The sequence below is a fragment of the Diplotaxodon limnothrissa genome, linkage group LG7, assembly GCF_057381915.1.
Source record: "Diplotaxodon limnothrissa isolate DT_005_m linkage group LG7, D_limnothrissa_male_GT1.1, whole genome shotgun sequence".
In the NCBI taxonomy this organism is placed as follows: Eukaryota; Metazoa; Chordata; class Actinopteri; order Cichliformes; family Cichlidae; genus Diplotaxodon; species Diplotaxodon limnothrissa.
Window position 1 is genome coordinate 33178151 of NC_140602.1, and position 19690 is coordinate 33197840.

General features: G+C 38.6%; 1 protein-coding gene across 1 annotated transcript in view; it reads left to right on the forward strand.

The window, feature by feature from the left end:
• Positions 1 to 19690, forward strand: part of wdr7 (WD repeat domain 7) — a 95539-nt gene that overhangs the window by 23314 nt on the left and 52535 nt on the right. The window contains exons 17-21 of the mRNA XM_085359620.1: positions 1126 to 1359; positions 1455 to 1748; positions 1898 to 2094; positions 7885 to 7982; positions 17577 to 17695. Coding sequence (XP_085215746.1) covers positions 1126 to 1359; positions 1455 to 1748; positions 1898 to 2094; positions 7885 to 7982; positions 17577 to 17695 — 942 coding nt within the window. The remainder of the gene's footprint in view (positions 1 to 1125; positions 1360 to 1454; positions 1749 to 1897; positions 2095 to 7884; positions 7983 to 17576; positions 17696 to 19690) is intronic.

A 19690-nucleotide genomic window follows, 5' to 3' on the forward strand; every position in this document is an offset into this window, starting at 1 on the left:
GCCATACTTACGAAAGTGACACTGCCAAATTTCTATGGAAAAATTTCATATTCACAAGAAAAATGGCAAATCTCGAAAGAAAAACGAGGCTTATTGCCGAGAGGAAAAAGCAAAGTTTGAAGTCTGTGTCTGTTTAAAGTCACTTTCCTGTAGTTTATTTTAAAATGTGGAGAGAAAATTAAACACAACATGATTATAACAGTGTGTTAACTCTAAATGCAAGTAAACAGGAGGAAGATTCGGTGAGGAATCAGATGTTTTCTCTTTCTTTATGTATCTTTAAAGAAAGATTTGATGCAATGCTATGGTTACAAAGGTAAATGATAGACATGATGTGACGTGAGCTTAGACGTGAAAAGAAATGGGCTTAACTCTGGGTCTGAAAAGTGAAGTCGGTGCTTTCGTCCCTGAAACCTGCAGCCTGGGGAATGAGAACCGGGTTGCTTCACTTGATCTATGGGAAAATGAGCCTTCTGTGAGTTTCCTGAGAAGTTTATGGAGTCTATTGTTTGTCTTATTTAATGAAAAATCTTTGTTTTTGTAGATTTTGGCCCCTTTAGAGTCAAACAGAATGATAGGGCAGGATGTGATGACCTGTCATGTTTCTTTTTCAAACACCATTGTGGTGATGGCGAAAAAGCTCTGTGATCTTAAGGCAAAAGGTTAAAAAAAACCCCAAAAACATGCAGATAAAAATCCAGCTTTGGCCTTTTCTTTCCTCTTTATTTCCTCTCTTCATTCCTGTCTTAATCACCACCTCCTCCCTCACTTTCTCCTCCTCCTGTCTCCTCCCTTGGAATCGAAGTCTAACAGGATCAGTTTAATTGCAGTCATCAGCTCATTAACATGGAAACGAGAAGCAAACAGCTCCATGCACATGCTGTCTCTTCTAATACAATTAAAATTGAGCCGAGTGTTAATATTAGTGGCAATTACAGGTGTGTGTGTGTGTGCGTGTGTGCGTGTGTGTGATTTAAATAATGAGCTTTTGATGAGGAGCTCTTGAACTTCTTAATTAAATTTATATCGACAATGGATCATTTAAATATATTTATATATTTAATGTGAAAAGTGTCACACTGTGATTGATTTTGTTCTTGAAACTGAACTCTGTCTTTCCACCAGGGCAACTTACCAAAATATTCCCACAATGCCTTGGTGGTCCAGGCGATGAAGACCAACCTGACAGACCCTGACATGCATGTGCTGTTCTTCGACGTGGAGGCGGTGATCATCCAGCTGCTGACGGAGGAAGCTCAGAGACCAAACCCCATGCTGGTGTCCCCGGAGACGCTACAGAAGAGCCAAGCTGGGGCTGATAAGGGCGGGTCCTTGTTGGCTCATAAAATCTTCAAACAGGTCCATAAACACCAAAAAAAAAAAATCCACTAATGAAGGTCTTTTATTATTGTATTATTTTTGTTTTTCATGTAAATAATTTCTCCTAAAACCAGGTGAAGGAGACCATGAAAGAGACCATTAAGGAGCACCTATTAGATGAAGATGAGGATGAAGAGGAGGAGATGAGGAGGCGCGAGGAGAAGTCCAAGTCTCTGAGTCTGCTGGAGTATAACCTGACGATGGACACAGCCAAGCTCTTCATGTCCTGCCTGCACGCCTGGGGTCTCAACGAACAGCTGGACACCATCTGTCTGGAGCGACTGGGCATGCTCAGACCACACTGCCCCATCTCCTTCGGCTTGATCTCCAGAGGAGGCCACATGTCTCTTATGTTGCCCACCTTCAAGGTAACTGTCTGTTATCACCTGGGTTCCAGGTGTCTTTCCATGAAAGACATATCGTTGAGCATGGAGCATTTAAAAAGCTAAATCAATAGTTTGATAACAGGGCACCTGAAAATAAGAACCTCTTCTCTTTGTATAACTCCATTTTCCAGGAATCTTTGCTTCGTCAGCTTTCCCTGGCGACAGGTCGGAAGCTATCTCTGTCAGACATAGTCGGGAAGGGGACATATGGTGTGTCGAGGGCTGTCACCACACATCACCTCCTCTCCGTCATCTCACTGGCCAACACTCTGATGGGCATGACCAACGCCACCTTTGTTGGAGAGCACATGAAGAAAGCACCGGCCAGGTAACAAACACACATGGACTAACTCTTAAAAGTGATTTATTTTTATATTTGTTCTTTAAGAACTCTTATATTCAGAAGAGTTGGTTGAGCCCAAACTAAAGTTAAAAAAGTAAGAATGTTGGATGTATGATCTTGCAGTGCTGTGATTGCAGCCATTCCCCAACTCTCTGTGAATGGTACTCATGGTCTTTGATCAGTGGGTTTTGGTCAGTGGTTGTTGATCAATGGTCATGAGAATTTTCTTAATTAAGATTAAGGAACTCTCCTCCCAGCCCATTGTTCCTTCAGTGGGCTGGTTTCAGTCATTATGCAAATGTACTGTTTATAAGATTGGGGAAACCTGCAGTCAGCTGAGACTGAAGAAGTCACTTGGATGAGTGACGAAACGTTTCTTCTACAAAATGCTACGTCCAGATGAACATAATCAACTTTTGGAGATTTACTTACCTGGACGATTGAGCATATGAATCAAGACGAAATGTTGGCTGTAGATTTACCTGGTCAGTACAAACTAATCTACAATGGCAGGATTTACTTCCTGTGGCTTTGCAACTTATGTTTTCATGTTAGCCATTTCTTGATACATGAATTGATAAAAGGTTTGAAATATTGATGTTCAATGATTGGATGAATGATAAATGGTTAAATGCACAGATGCATGGATAGAAAGTTAAAGGGCTAATTATATAGTTGGATGACTAAATGGTTGGATAAAAGATGTTTTGGGCATGGATGGATGGGAAGATTCGATGTCTATTAGATGGATAATGACATGGATATATGTTGGATGGATAAAGAAATGTTGGATGTGTGCATGAACGGATAGATGGTTTAGTCTGTGGATGGTATAATTGATAGCTAAATACCTGAATAAATTATGCATGGATGGTTTGGTGGATAAATGTTGGATGAGTGGATAGATGGCTAAATGGTTTGTTGGACTAACAGCTGGATGGAGGCAAAGTGGTTGGATGAATAGACGGTTGGATAGGTGGCATGTTGGTAGTTAATTACATAACTTTAAAAAAATATATATATAATGTGCCATTAAATGAACCAAAAACAATATTAAAACTAAATGGAATGTGATTAATTCATATATTTATATTGTTAAGCTATCTTAACAATATAACAATATTACAATACATATGTAACAATACAAAAACTTATGTAATGTTTTTGTTTTTACTCCCTTCGAACATTCGCATTTTATACATTACTGTCTACTTCTATATTTACTTTTGATCTTTGTTCTTCTGTAGCTGCTCTGGCCCACGCTGAGTAAACAAAGCTGCAGCAAACTTGTTTCGTCTTCATGTGGCTTTTATAGGATTTAAATTTCAAACTTTGTTCATCAGCTAAAAACAAACAGCAATTTGTGGAAATCAGTCTGTTTCAACACCCTGAATTGTGCACAAAAATGTATCCACATTTGTTTTAAATTGATATCAGTTTATGAACCCAAGTTCATTTTATCTAGAATTATCAGGCTGATAACACACAATTCTGATTCCAGCTTAAAAAACGATAGAACAACTGAAACTGCAGCAGAAACTGAACTCAAAGTGCAGGACATATACTATCCTACCACCAGCGGCTGAGCTCTGGCTACGTGTGTGTGTGTGTGTGTGTGTGTGTGTGTGTGTGTGGCTGATTGTTTAGTCTGTCTGAGCTCTCATTGTGCTGTGAAAGATTTAACACAGAGGTCGAGGTCCTGCTGCTGTAATACCAACACAACATTTCATCGTCCCGTCAACCCTGCTTCAAGGATAACTCTGCAGGGAGGGCGAGCAGCGAAGAGTCAGAGATGATAAAAACACAGGTCGAGGGGTAGTGAGGTGTTTGATCAGCCTTCATAAGTTTTCAGTCTATAATTGACTTATTTTTGTGGTTAAAATATATTTTTCCTGCCATATGTCCAGCTTTACAATGATAAATATTCAAATTAAACAAGGACAAAGTTCTTTTTTTTCTTTTAAACTGTGAATTCAGAAATGAGCTGTCATGAGCTGGGATACATAACTGGAAATAAATACAAAAATACCAAAACAAGACAAAAGAAGAACCAGGCTGTTGTAATGGAATAAACACAAGTGATGCTGGGTTTGGGTGGGTGTGGTGGTAGTGATTCAAGAGTTGCAAGAGCTGTAAGTATTGTCAGAACACAGGGAAAAAAATACAAATCATAGATTTGGTTCACAACACAAACATTGCCTAAAGTAAAGTTTGCGTAAAGGTATGGGCAGTAAAACAAGTCATTTCAGGCAAAATATTAGCTGACGGGCCCAATATAAGATAAATAAGGATATTTTTTTTATTTTTATTTTTTTATAACTGTGGATCAGGCAAACCTCTATTAGAACCCAAAACCAAAAATTACAGAGCTTTACTTTAGTACTTTAGTCCCTGTAAAGTTTCGTCCTCTCAGTACTTTCGATGTCATTTTTGAACTCTTTCCCCCATAAAGACGACATTCGAGGACATCCGCTGTTCCCATAATGACATGTTTTGACACCTCAGGATCTGTCAATAAAAACGTGGTTTGATGAAAATTTTTTTCCAAGGGTAATTGCCACCCTGATGCAAACTTAGTCATTTTGTTCAGTGAGCATACCTGTAATATGACAGAAACCAGTTCAGAAAAGAGCTTTAATGGTTACTCCTAAATAGGTTTTCAAGGGCTAAAGGGTTAAACCCCCTTATGTCTCCTAGGTTAGGGTGGAAAGTACAGCTTGGATTCTCATCATCATTAGTCTTGTCTAATATAAGTGACATAAAAGTCAGCTGTAAGGTGTCCTCAGTGTCAGTCCTGGGTCAGTTCTGAAATCCTTGAAATAGAGTAAACTCAACAATACTGTAAAGTCATGATGACTTTTTCCCTCACAATCAAATCTGAAGTCCTTACAGCCAGAGCTAAAGCCCCATCAACTTATACAATGATAAGTTTGAATCTCCTTAACATTCAAAGGAGCAGGTCAAATCATCTAATTTTGCCTCCTGGGTGCATCCGTCTCGAGGTTTAAAAGAACATGCTAGATATTCTATATCTCATCTGGGCTGGAAACATGTAGGGATCACAAAGAAGGGACTGGGGAATGTTACTGGGGTGAAGGACGTCTTGAATTAGCCTGCTGCCAAATTCCAGAAAGCAGAAGAAAACTGGTGGCTGGATGTCAAAGTTAAAATCAAATCAAGTGTTTTTCTATTTGACTCCTTCTACCATTGCATCCTGTCATTGGTGGCATTGCTGATGTCACGCTATTATCAGATTACCTTTCTGAGTAAGAAATTAAAGGAAGTCAAACTTTGTGGAGTAGATACAGTCACAGCATGAAAAGTAAAAAGCAGAAGAACAAAAGACGTCACTCATAGGCTGACTTTCCAGAGAAGTTTATTACTTTCACATAAACCCGTAACTGTGCTTCTGTGGAGTGTCCAGATCAGAGGAGGTGATTGTGCAGCTACAAACAGAAGCTGAAGACTTCTTTATGAAGCTCAAACAAGGATCTTCTCTCTGGCCGTCTTCGCCTCGAAACTGCAGAACAGCAGTTGTGAATATTTGAAGTTGTTTTGGTTTTTGGCTTTTTCATGTTCCTCATCTTACATTTATGATAGTGGAAAAGCTTCCTCTCTGTGTGCTGGAGTTTGAAAAGAAGTATTCCTGAACTCTTTAAGAGTTTCAACAGCAGTTCCTTCACCTGCCTTTGCTTAGGCCTTCAGCTTGGCTGCCTGAGACGGGACTGAATTAGCCTCAACCACACCTCATTTAAGTGATTTTTCTAAGTCAACGTCTATGATCATATTGCCTTTTTGTAGGAGTCTTTAGCTCTTTCTTCCTCAAAACTATTTCTCTTGTCCAAACCTTTCATGTCTTTGTCTTCACTTTGGGTGGATTCTGACAAGCTCCTTTTGGAAAACATGAGCTTTACCTTTTGGACATAAACTGTATAAAAGGTGGATCCTAGCCATGGTGCCATTTTGAAGCATCAGCATTGTGAATTCAGAATTAATGACCTCTATAGTTTCACACTTTGCAGAGTGATCCAGTGGACCTGATTGGACCCTTTGGATTTTGTTTGTCAACTGCACAGGGATGAATTGGTACATTTGGACATTTTACAGATATGGTTGTAGGAAGCTGGCAGGTTAAAGACTTTGTACATTTCTCACTTCAGAATTATTGTACATAGTTTGTTTTGTAACCAGCTGTAAAAGACTAATAGGGTATTGTCATCATCCTCCTGTGTGGACGGGCGATGTGGACATCCAAGTTTGTGAATAGGTGTATCTACTAAAAATCTTGGACAAGTTTGAATCTCATTGGCCTCGACCTCAAGGAAAGAGTTCAGAGGTCAAGTTTTCTTAAAATCTTGTGAATGCAATAACTTGAGAACAAGGCGATGTGGGATTTTGAAACTGATACCATAGGTGTATCTAGTAAGAGGCTGATGGGTACCACTGACCGCTGCCAGTATTGTTTTTATTTGGTTTTGTTTCAGTTTTAGATTATTCTCATATGTATCATGTCTAGTTTTTAATTTTTCTTTTCTGTTTACTAAAATATTGTGGTCCTGCTGCAATTTTAAATAACCAAGAGTTGGGGATGGCCACATTTTTACTAGGCGTGACCAGAATGGGCAAAGTTAGAAAGGAGTATGTTAGAGGGACAGCTCAGGTTGAACGGTCGGGAGAAAGAGAGGCAAGGCTGAGATTATTTGGACATGTGCACAGGAGTGGATATTTTGGGCAAACAATGATGAAGATGAAGAACCAGGCAGGAGGAAAACAGGAAGACGTATGTATGTAGTGAAAGAAGACATGCAGAGGGTTTGTGTGACAGAGTAGGACACTGGGAAGGCTAAGATGTAGGCAGATGAGCCACTGTGGCGACCTCCAAAGGCCGAAAAAAGGGGCTGTTTGGCATTTCTATCAGTCATTTTCCCAGGTAAAGCAGCTTGGTTGAAGTTAAAACACCAGTAAACCACCTGTTTGCTTTTCTGCACATTAAACTGATCCAATCTTTTTAGCTGCTTCTGGTGACATTACGGTAAATTGTTCTTTTATATTGTTCATTTAATTATGAATTTTATTTAAAAATAGATTTTATATGGATTTCTATTTTTGTGGATAAAGGTAACTTTTCTGTATGCCAGTGGGGGAAAATGCTACGTTAATCACTGATTTTGTTTTAGTCTTCTATAATATTTTGTCACAAGCACATCTGGCTTTAGTGCATGTGTGAAGAGCTTTCTAACATAGGAACTCTGAGTGCAGTCCAGGATATTTGCAGAAGGACAAAAAGTAATTATTTGATCTCGTCTTTATGAGCTGTGACCACTGTCCTGCCTCTTTAAAGAATTTTGTCTTTTTTGTCGTTTTTTTTCTTTCTTTTTTAAAATGGAGCTTTCTGGATGTGTTTTTGTTCCCCGACAACTGCAATTGATCACCCAGTGGATTGTTGTATTGGAAGTGTTTGTGTGCCTCTGAAAGTTAGACGCCTCCAGTCTGTTCACAGAGGACTGTGTCCTCCAACCAAAATTCAATAGGCTGGAGCCTGAAAAACACACACACACACACACACACTCAGCTGGTTTCAGGAAAAAGAAATAAGAATCTTGCGTATGTGAACTCCTGGTTTTTATGAATGCATGTGTTTCTGTGTGTTTCTTTGAATTTTAGTGGTGTGTGTGTGAGTGTGTCTCTGTGTGTCTCTCTGTCTGTGCATTGGCCCATCTCTCTGCTCCCTGCTGCTTTAATATTTCATGCCCTCTCTTTGTGATCCTCCTCCAGGCCTCCCAGACCAGGAGGAACCCCGGAGACTCCTCGCCGGACGCCTGCCGCCCCCCCTCAGCCCTCCAACCCGGCGCTACAGGCCCAGATCAAACAAGGTAACTACAAAAGGAGGTGGCGCTCGCTTCGAACACCCCTGGGGCCCTGTGGGGAGGGAAGGAGGGAGGTGGGGTTTGATAATGCAGCCCACTGGCAATAAAACCCACCGAGGGTTGAAGAAAAGAAACAAAAATATCACAGGAGGAAGCTGCTGTTGTTTCCAAAGTCAGCAGGTCTTTAAAGGGCTCTCTTGCAGTTGTTGAACTTCAAAGTACAAACATATGACTGCAGCTTTGCATCTGGGTTCTCTGGACTGTGCTCTGATAAGGGTAGCATGGGTGGCAGTGCTCTGCTTTAATGGCTTGGAAGGGTTTTTCTTTGACTCAGTTGTCATCACAAGTTCAGAGATTCACTGTGAACACAAAACAGATTAGCGCAAAAACCTAAAATGACCGGTGTTTGTTCATAGTTGTGTGAATTGACTTTACTTTGGTCCGAATAAGTCTGAGTTTGTGCACTACAAACCCTGTGAGAAGAGTGAAGAAACAAAACTAAATACAGGACGAATTACGCTGGGCTATGGGCAGCATTTGTTGTTTGTCTTAGTGAGTGTTCTGTTACAGTTTGTGTGCTGTGATGCATCCCAGCATGCAAAGCGTACAAAGCATTCCTGTTTACAGGAAGAAGTTTATATGAAACTGGGTCAGATTGAGGTCGGATCATGTTCTCGCTACGAATGAGCCATTCTGGAGTTTTCAGTGTTAGGCCAGGGGGTTTCTTCTGAATTAGGTTAAAAGCAAATGAAGTCATGTTCAAAATCAGTGTTAAAAAACAAAACAAAACCCCACAGGCACATTTTCGGAATAATGCTTGCACCTCAGTGTTGGGTTTTTTTCTTTTTTCTTTGCCTTAATGATTTTGTGAATAAAATGTACTTTGTTTATCCCAAATTTGGGGAAATGGCTGGTTTTTTTGGGTTTTTTTTTTATCGGCATGAAAAAATACAAAAAAAAAAAAAAGAAATAACCCTCCAAAAACAGTAACAAAGAACAAACACAAAAAAGCAGCTCATAAAAAAACTATATTTTGTATCTGTGTTTGATGTTAGAAGCACAGCTGTTAGAAAAAGTATTGAGTAAGTGGTGCAGAGGTAGGTGTCCATTAATTATCCATAGTCCTTCACCACAGCCGGAGTCATTTGGATGACCTCTACGTTAGTTAGTGGTGAAATCCAAACAAACTTTTACTCTCTTTGAGTTGATCTAGTCTCCTCCAGGAGGGTTGGAAAAATGGCAGCACAAGAAGTAAAGTGGTAAATGGACTGTGCTTAGGAAGTGCTTTTCTACTCACACTGAGCTTTCTTACTACAAGACTCATTCACCCAGTCACACACACATTCTAGCAAGCGCTTTTGTTTCTTTGCCTAACATTGAGTCACACACACACTTCAGTGGATGCAGCTCATGGTTCAGTGTCTTGCCCAACAATACTTTGACATACAGACTAAAGGAGCCAGGGATAGAACTACTGTCGTTCCAGTTAGTAGATGAGAGGGATGTCGCCAGAACCAATACTTACGGTACGGTTTGATACCAAAATTCTGTGAATGCAATGTTACTTGTTTTTCTTTGGTACCACCAAGGCTGTATATCCAGAACTGACGGGGGCACCATACAACCCCAAGTGTTCTAGACTGTCTGTAGATGCTGAAAATGAAAACGGCCCAAAAGCAAAAGATTTGCTCAGTTTCCATGATAGCTCTGCTCTAACTCAGTGATAGGAAAGGCAGTGTTCGAGGGGTGGTTACCAAGGGATGATAATGGATTCACAAGAAGTGAAGAGAAAATTATGTTATTGTCTTTTTCAGACCAAGGGAGGAAATACTTCCAGTTCAGAGAAGCACTTAAAAAAAAAATCCAGACATGTTCAAAGAATTCAAGCTGAGTAAGCTTCAGGTCATAGTAACAACATCCAAAATATTGTCCTCCTTACGTTATCCTGAAATGCAGTTCATCATTTTGTCCAAAACAGCTGGCACTGAAATGAAGTCAGCTTCTTTTCATAGGCTAAAATATTTGCAATGGCTCACATTAAATGCTGAAGCTAACATAATGTAGCTGTGATATTCGTAGGCTACTCTGCAAACATCCTACCACATCACACATTACTGTGTGTAATCAACAAATTAAAATGTTACCATTTTAAATAAATGATCTGCCACCATGTTAGCATTTTACAACCAGTTGGCATTTCTTTTCCACCACACAAACTAGTTCAAGTTTAATAACGTGGAATAATTATTTTGTTTTGGTGTTGAATTGTATAAGTCTGCTGTTATTGGACCCGACTGCTAGTAGATGACCCACTCTACCACCTGACCCCACAGCCTCTGAGTAAGTGGAAATCAGCCTCTATCTTAAGCAAAGGTTAATCACGTCTGTGGCAGATCAGTAAACAGTCGAATGAACAACTTCTGTGATTGGAAATGCTTATATTTGAAGTCAGTGAATGATTCCTCTGTGCATCCCAGAAAAACTTTACTAAAATATATTCTGTTGCTTCCCCATGTGGTATCTCTGTAACTTTGTGGGCTGTTTTCTTGACCATAACTGTAAGAGCTGGATGATCAAACGCCTAAACAAGGCAAAAAAAGGGAGAGATTTACAGGTTTGCACAGAGAAACCTGCTCTGCTTCACTGTAGGGGATGTTTTAACCAGCTGTCACCATCTGCCTGCTCCCCACCCACACACACATCTGCCTACCACACAGCAACAGCCTCAATACCTACAAATACACACCGCTAAAAATCAGGTCCACATGCATACACACACAAGCGTGTGCTATAAGTGGCACCCTCGGGTGTTGGGTGGAGGCAGGGTTTCTGTGCCATTGTCACGGCTTAATGGAGGCCAAGCGTGACAAGCGCGTGGACTTATTCACGCCACACGCCTATTCACCGCCATTCAGAGGGAACGCTCGGCCGTGACCTCTGCTTAGCCAGCTACTCCTGCGTGGCGTGTGTGTGTGGCTTTGTGAAGAAGAGCAGTGCTGTTAACCCTGCTCACCGTCTCTTTTCACATGGAAATAAATGAGGAGGCCCCTCTAATATACTCCGGTTAAGCAGAGAGATGAACAGAGAGAGCAGGGAGTCCACGCATGATTTTTTTTTTAAGGACCCCCCCCCCCAAAAAAAATGTCACACACTTAGTATTTTATTATCATGTTCACGACAAGGTGCAAAAGAGCTTTCAAATTCTGTCTCTATATTACATTTTTTCTCTCTTTGTCAAAAGTTTCCATATTTAACACTCTAATAGTGAATGTTTGCCTTCAAGGGTCAATCTGTGAAAATCCAATCAGTGTCTCCCACCTGACCCCCTCAGAATCGTCTGATTTATTAATTTACTTTCCCAAAAAGGTAAAGTAAACTTCATTTAATAAAGTCATGAAGAATATTACCTTCATATTATGCTGAACTTGTCACACATGTTCAGACTGGAAATAACAGAATGGAAATGCTGGTTGCTTTTCTTAAAAGAACTTTATAGCAATCATCTTCTTTCTTCTGGTTCCTCTTTTCTTCTACTTATTGAATTTTCCTTCCTCTCTTCTCCTCTTCCTCCTCCTCCTCCTCCTCTCCTGTGCTCTTTTCCACCTTCTTCTCATTCTCTTTTCTTCTTTTCCTTTGGGGAGGAGGTGAAGGAGAAGACATTCTTCTCCTTTGGGTTCTCCTCCTTGTTTTTATCCCCATCCTTCTTGTTTTTCTTCTTTCTCTGCTTCTTCTACTAGTTCATTATCATCTTTTCCTATTCCTCCCTTTTCCCTTTTTGTTGTTCACTTCTTCCCCTCGCCATCTCTTCTTTTTTCCCTTCCTCTTGTTGCTTTTTACTGTCTTTTCTTTCACCTTCTCATCTTCCTTCTCCTCCACCTTACTCTTCATCGTATGCTCTCCTTCTTCTTTCTTCTTCTCGTAAAGTAAATCATTTCAATATATGCTTTAGAAATATTCAGCTTAGACATAAATAGCTCTATATCATCTATATAAGTATTAGTATTTTATTAAACCAACATTTAAATCATGCTACAATGCTCAGGAGATAACCTGCCAGCTAAAACTGGTTTAAGATGGACAAATAAACATTTACTGCTCCTCGTGTACTGGCAAACTGCTGTCTAATTACCTCAAACTGATCATTTACTGTTTCAGTCTTTTTTTTTTCTCCCTATTCTCCTCTTCTGTCTCTTCCTCTCTTTTCATTGCTCACTGCATGGCTTCAGCCTGCTGCCTGTTCTCTGCACAAACACCACTCCCTTCAGGATTTCTTTCACTTACTTCCATTCAATCTCTCTTTTGTATTACAGGGTTTCTTTCTTCAACCATTTTTTTTCTTTCTACTTTTCTACTGAAGTAATGTTTCTCCGTTTCCTTTGTTGTCTTTGTGCTTCATGTTTCCTCTGTACTAGATTAACTTTGTTATCAAGAACTTGATCAAGAACAATTTTCTGTGTATCTAAGGACTAAAGAAATGTTTTTTAAAATGGTGTATATCAATGAGGTTTAACTTTTACTAAAGTGCCTTAAAGGTTTCAGGTTTGTAGTTCTGGTTCATGAAATTATTAAAATTACACTGGGTGCATAACATTTTTACCTGTAGACTTAAAGTAACTGGGGTTTGTTTGGGGTTTTTTGATTGTTCCAGGTTGAAAAGGGTTAAAAAAAATGGTACTATAGTCTGAAAACTTTCTTTTAGCTGTTGGTTGCTTGGGTGGTGTTTTATTGCTTTCACTGAATTCTTGCTGGGAAATACAGTGTCCATCTTCGTTTCTCTTGTTTTTATTTTGACAGTTATGTGAGTTTTCAGTCTTGTTTAACAATTTATATTTATAATTTTTTTTATAATCTGCTTTGACTTTTATTTTTTCATTTATTTTTGTTGGTTTGAATTAACTTTTTTTTAATCTTGCAATTACTTATGTCACTTTGTTGTATGTGTTTGTTTATTGTTTTAAACAGCTTGAGCACATCCAGTAAATAGTTGAAGGCTTTTATTTTGAAAAGAATGAGAACTCAGAGCATTTAGTTACACTGCTGTTAGTATCTAGGTGAGTTTATTTGGAAAAATTAGGCACCCCATTTCAAAACAAGGCTCAATATTATGACTTGGCTCGCTACGTCCACGTTTTATCCTATCTGTGGGGAAATTTGACATAGCTAAACACTAATGTTAGCCTTTGATCCATTATTTCCAATCCTTTGGTTATCAAGGCCATTTTCACATTTTTCTTTTGTTTACCAAATAAGATGAACTACTTTGATTTTACTTTTATTTGCATATTTTCAAGCAGAAGAACTTAATTCAATTTGAAAAGGAAACATTATTTTCTAACCTCTGGCTGTTCTCTTTTTTTCTGCTGTTCTTTTGTTGTAACTTCATTTCTTCTTCCCTCCTGTCAAACTGCTTGTCTCTTCTCTCTGTTGGGTACTTAATATATTCACATCTTTCTCAACTGTTCTTTCCTTCTTGACTATTTCTTTCCTTCTCTTCCTTTACAAGCTGCTGTAGCTCCTGCAGCCAACACCGTTGCTGCTGCTGCCGCCTCTGCTGGGGCTCTGGGAGCCCCTGGGGGACTCCCTCAGGGGGCTCCTGGCTACCCCAGCCCCGGGCCTGCTTCTCATAACATCCTCTCAGTCAACGAAGGTACTGACTGAACTGACGGCTGCCACTTAGGAAAAGTCTCAGAGCCTTCTTCTGCTTCCCAGATCTTTTTCACTGCCTCCTGTCCTTTTTTATTATTTGAATCTGTCCCCCTAATTTCTTTTCTTTTATGAGTTATTCTCTGACCTTCCCTCTTTTAGTGTTTTCTTCTTATCTCTCTTGACTTTTCTCTTTATGTGATTATAATCCCTCACCTCGCCTTGGATCACCTCATTTCTCTTCTCTTGCACCAGTCCTGTTTTCCACTGCAGCCAGTTTTGGTATCTAGCTCCATTTTTGTTGTGTTTAGTTTTTTCCCTGAGTGTCCTATGTCCTTTTTGTCTACAGCGCTGCTATCTTTTTACCTGTTTAGTCCACTTTCAGCCCAGTCAGTTGAAGGAATTAGGTTAATCTGCATGTCACAAAAAACTTTGCATAGGAAGAGGTAGAGTAAATTTGTAAAATCTGGCTTACCAAGCAAGTGATTATTTCTCCAAGCCTTGCACTTTGCAATTTTGTTGAAATTGCAATTCTGGGCCAATCTGTTACAAATTTAATGATTTGTAAATGTGAAATACTCCACAAGAAGCTGCTAACATGTCAGCAGCTCTAAAATGATTTAATGCTTTTCCTAAATTTGGTGCAATAAAGAGTGGTGTCGTCTGCAAACAGGCTGACTTTACTGTTATTTGGAACTGACAGAGTTGAGTGTGCACTGAAAACAATCCTTATGCCCTAGTGTTGTCTCTATTATTCCCAGCTGTTGGCAGTAACATACAGTCCTGCTCCGTTTCTACTGTCTCTACCGCCTGTCTGAATGTCCACATGTCTTGATGTTCCAGTGTCTCTGTGCTGTTTGCATGCTTGCTATTTCCACCTGAGTGTTTCACTGAGGAGATTTAAAAAAACAAAACAAACCCAAACAAACAAAAAAATCAAAAAGGAAAGCAAAATGCACACCAGCACACCCACCTCACTGTTTTTTGTTTTTGTTTTTTTTTATTTAATTTTTTTTAAAAATTTATTTATTTTTAAACAGATGCAATATGGAAAATTGCGTTTAAAAACAAACAAAAAAACACAGAGAACTGAAAGCTAACTAAAATTTTGCATTATTGATTTTAAGGCTTCTTTTTTACATGGACTTGTGGTTGGAGTTTCTCTGGTGTCAGAGCCTACTGCTCTCCTTCCTTTCCTTCTTGTATGAACCTTTTTTGTTGTTTTTTCTAAAAAACAGGATTTTGGATTTCACCATGGAGGCTTGCTCTCACTCCCACACATATGATGAATGTGTTCTTTTGTTTGTTTTTCAAAGATTATTTGTGATGTCTAAGGGAATTCAAGGGAATACAAGTTCCTTTTCAAAGCTAATTAACTTTTTTGTACACTAAAACAAATGGGAGACAGCAAGCATGCTCACAGTGTCACATTCTTTCTCAGTACATGTAGGAATATATATATATTTTTTTATTTCAATAGCTGTTTAGTCAGAAACGCTGCCCTGCAAAAACTAATTTCTTCCTTTGTTGCTTTTATGCTGTTTATAAGTACTATAATATGCAGTTGCAGTAATAGCAAAACAAATTAACACTACACTAGTAGTTGTTGTAGTAGATAGTAGATACAGTTAACAGAGAACAAAGTGACACCACCCACCCACACACACACACACACACACACACACTCACTCACTCACTCACTCACTCACTCACTCACTCACTCACTCACTCACTCACTCTCTAACTTTCATTGGACTTCCACAGCTTTGTTCCTGATTTGTCCTGAAGCTTGTCCTGTCGGCAGCAGTTCACCTAGAAGGTGGTTGTGGTAACACGAAGCCCATAAACCCAACTAATGCAACCTAAATAAAACTAAAAGCAGCATATCCAATACGTTATTGAAATAAAAACCCTTTAGGAAAAAAACAAAACAATTTTTACTCTGGTCTCTTCTTGTAAACATTAACAGGTTCCTCTTCATTCCCTCCAGGTAACAATTCAAATTTTTTGGCACTTCTCTCGTTGTTCTTCAAATATAAGTTAGTTCTGCACCATTTGATTTTCTGACTGGTCCATGACAAGGAGGGGACCTTGATGAGCATAGCTTTGTTCCAAAAGTTCATTGGTTGTCAACAAACCAACAAACTCGTTAATGGAGATTGTTTTTGGAGGTTGTTTGTTGTTGCTGTTGACCTTTTTAATAGGACTCATATATGAAATGGATGCTGCCAGCTGCCTGTGAGTACAGTCCTGGAGCAGCTTATGCTTCTTTGTTAACCAAATGAATCCTCAAGCCAAAGTTCAGTCTGATTTTAAAAAACAAACTAACCAAAAAAAAAAAAAAAAACAGGAGTAAAATTTTATTTTGGGAACTAGAATTGATTCAAATTTCTGCAGTTTTTGCAAGGCAGCGATTCATATTTGTATGTGGAGGTTGACTGATTCTGATTGCTTTGATTTCCTATGTTATAAACAAAATAGTTATTATAATATATCTGTCACATATGATGAAATCTTTAGTCTGTCAACCTCTACATAGTATTTCTGTAATAACGTTTTATTTTTTCTGTAATATCTGGATATTTCATTGGTGGAGGTAAGTTTATACGGTTCCCCCAGCAAAGAAATTTGTATGAAATTTCTTTCCTGCCTAACAGCCATTCAGTCTCCATCACACAAGTGCATTTCATAGACATGCATCATGTCCAGAAACCATATATTAATCCAATATATGTGATTAAGGTGCTTGATTTATGTTGAGTATCTGCAAATAAAAAGTTAAAGTCACAGATGAGTAAGAGGTGATGTGTATATCTTTGGTGTATGGTCAGAAATATGAATATATGCCATTGTTTTGAGCCCTTATAAAGCGATACCAAGACATTTTGAATGTTTTTGTCACACAACTGAGAAACGGAGCGTTTTAGTGTCTGCCATTTATTGTGAAAGCCTTCAGTGTTTCTTTTTGTTATCAAGTAAAAACCCACATGTAGCTGAGAACACACACTTAAATTCATCATGCCAAGGTATCGTGACAAGGCTTTTGTATACCTGTTGTTTACTCCATCAGACAGACTCTGGTTAGCAGAAAAAATTTTGTTTGCTCTAACCAAGACTGCAGATAATGTTGTCGATAATATTCTCATCCCGTGTTTGACTGTTGTTACTGTGATTTTTATTTTTTTTGTCTTTCTTTCTTTCCTTTGGAAGTCAGTGCTGTCACATGGAAACAAGTTTTTAAAAATACTTTTTAATGTACTTTTAAAGACTAAAATGGTGAGTTAAGTATGTTCTTTCTCTGCAAGGATGACTCAAGAAGACACTGAAGTTTGTTTTTTGGCCACGATTTAAAATGACGACAACAACAACAAGAAAAAAAAAATTACTTTCAAGGCTTTCAAAAACCTAGTAACCCCTTGAACTTTTCCATTTTGTTATGTTACAACAACAAACTTAAAAGTACTTAACTGGGATTTTGTGTGATACACAAACACAACACTGGATCGGGGGCATCTGTTCATATTGTGCATTTGTATTCAGCCCCCTGAGTCGATACTTTCTCAAACTATCTGTCACTACAATTACAGCTGCAAGTCTTTTGAGGTATGTCGCCACCAGCTTTGAACATCTAGAGTGCAATTTGCCCATTCTTCTTTGCAAAATAGCTCCAGTACAGTCAGATTGGATGGAGAGCGACTGTGAACACATACACTCCATTCCATGCCTTGCGTTTGTCTGTTACACAAAATCACAATAAAATACATTCAAGTTCATGGTTGACAAAATGTGGAAAAGTTCGAAGGGGTATGGATACCTTTTCAAGGCACTGCATTAAAAACCGTGTTTCTATTTGACAGCAATAGCATTAGAGAGACTTTAACTTGTTCTTGTAGTTTTTCTGACTGTTTGTGTAAAATGTGTTGGTGTGTGTGTGTGTGGTTGTGATTGTTTGTGCAGGATGGAGCCAGCTGGCGGCCATGCACTGCGTGATGCTCCCTGACCTACTTGGCTTGGACAAGTTCAGACCGCCACTGCTGGAGATGCTGGCGAGGAGATGGCAGGACCGCTGTCTGGAGGTATGTATGATGCCATCAAGGAAAAATTGAGTCAAAATTGAAAAAACAAACAAACAAAAAAAAACTGCAATTCCTCTAACGGCCACTTGAGGCAAGCTAAAAAAAAAAGTGAGTCAGTCGCCATCAGTTTTGGTCAAGTTACTTCAAAATAGTAATGAGTTACTAATTATTACTTCTCCAAGAAAGTAATCCAGTTACTTTGCTGAGTACTTATTTTCAAAAGTAATTAGTTACTTTATTACATAGTTACTTTAAAAAAAAAACATGATACACAACCTGAATAAGTAATAAAGCAATTGGCTTTTCTGCATAATCTATCGTATAAAAGTGAACCAAATGAAAAAGTCTATTTTAAAGGCTTTTTTAATTAGTTTTAACCTTTTAACTTTATGCACATTGCATAATCAAAAATTAAATTATATGCAGCAGTCTTTGATTTGAAGAAATTTGTTTAACATTTAAACATATTCCAACATATAAAATAAAATTTTTTTAAATGCTTACACTCACCCTTTCAAATAGATGCAAATAAAACACAGCAAAAATTAAATAAAATCAAAGATTCAGTAGTACTAAGTCCTATCGCTCTTAAATCTATTTTTCTCCTGTTTAGCAGGAGTGGGACCGGTGCAGGTTTTCCCGGTACCACAGCAGTGTTTCTGTGAATTTCACATTCCCGTGGCAGCGTGCTAGGTGCTTGCTTAGATTTGAAGTTAAATTTTTTGCTGTAGAAATAAGTTTTCTTACCACGCAGAGTGTAGAGCGGACGCTAGTGGTTTTGTCACTTTTTACGGGTCAAGCTCAAAGTAATGTCAGTACTTCCAAGCTTAAACTCTGCACGGTCGTACTCTCTCCCGCACTCCATATTATCCATTGTTGATCTACACATATCTGTTGCTGCCACGGACGCCGCACGCTCGTACATCATTGTCATGAGACACTCACAAACAAAATCACAGTTTAGTAATGCAGCGTGCTTACGGGAAAGCAACAGTAATCTAATTACTGTTTACTTTTTCATTACTTGAAAAAAGTAATTGGATTACAGTAACACATTACTGCTCATCTCTGGTTGCATAGACTCCCATGTTTAAAAATCCAGCTTTACAGCATAAATAAAGCTGTTTATAGCCTGATACAGACATAAATTTTGTTCAGTTTTCCCTTCATAAAAAAACATTACAGGGTGTGAATTTTTCTTAATAACTCATCCAACTGGATTTTTATTAAGACTTAAATTTAGGGGTGTGGCCATTTTTATTGACAGGCATCCCTACACATCCTGGGGTTGGTGCCATTTGGACCACTTTAAACTTTGAATGGAGTGGAGTTGGTCATCTATGAATCTTTACTTTTAATGGCTCTATTTGTGTTTGTCATATCTATATTTTAAAATGTTCTTATGTCATTAATTATATTAATTTATGCAACAGTTCATCCACACAGAAATCAGGATCTAGTAAAAAGTATTGTGTAACTCAAAGCAGCAGGTTTGATGTGGTGGTTAAAATGCCCATCTCGTCCACATTGAGGTCACTGGTTACATTTTGACTCTGTTTCTGCTTTCTCACTAAGAGTGTATTAGATATAATGACAGAAGGAATCTTTTTTTTTTTTTTTTCGTAAGAGATTTTACTGTGAAGCACTTTGTGGTTTTTATCCTGTGAAAAGTGCTATATAAATAAATAGATTTGATTTGATCAATATTAATGTGCATGGGCGCATTAAGCGAAACAAAACAGTCAGATAAGTCAAACTTTATTAAACTCATTCTTCCTGCTTCCTCCACTTCCGTACCTTTGATTCATTAATGTTGAATTCTCACGCAGCTGCTCTATTCCCATGTTGTTGCAGTATATTAATGACTAACCTCGTATTGTGGATGAATAATCTCAGTTGTTCTCCTGACTGAAGTTTGGTCCGTTTACAGCATCCTGCCATGCGATTACATTTGTCCCTAACCATAAGAAACCCTCATGTTAACTTTTATCAAGT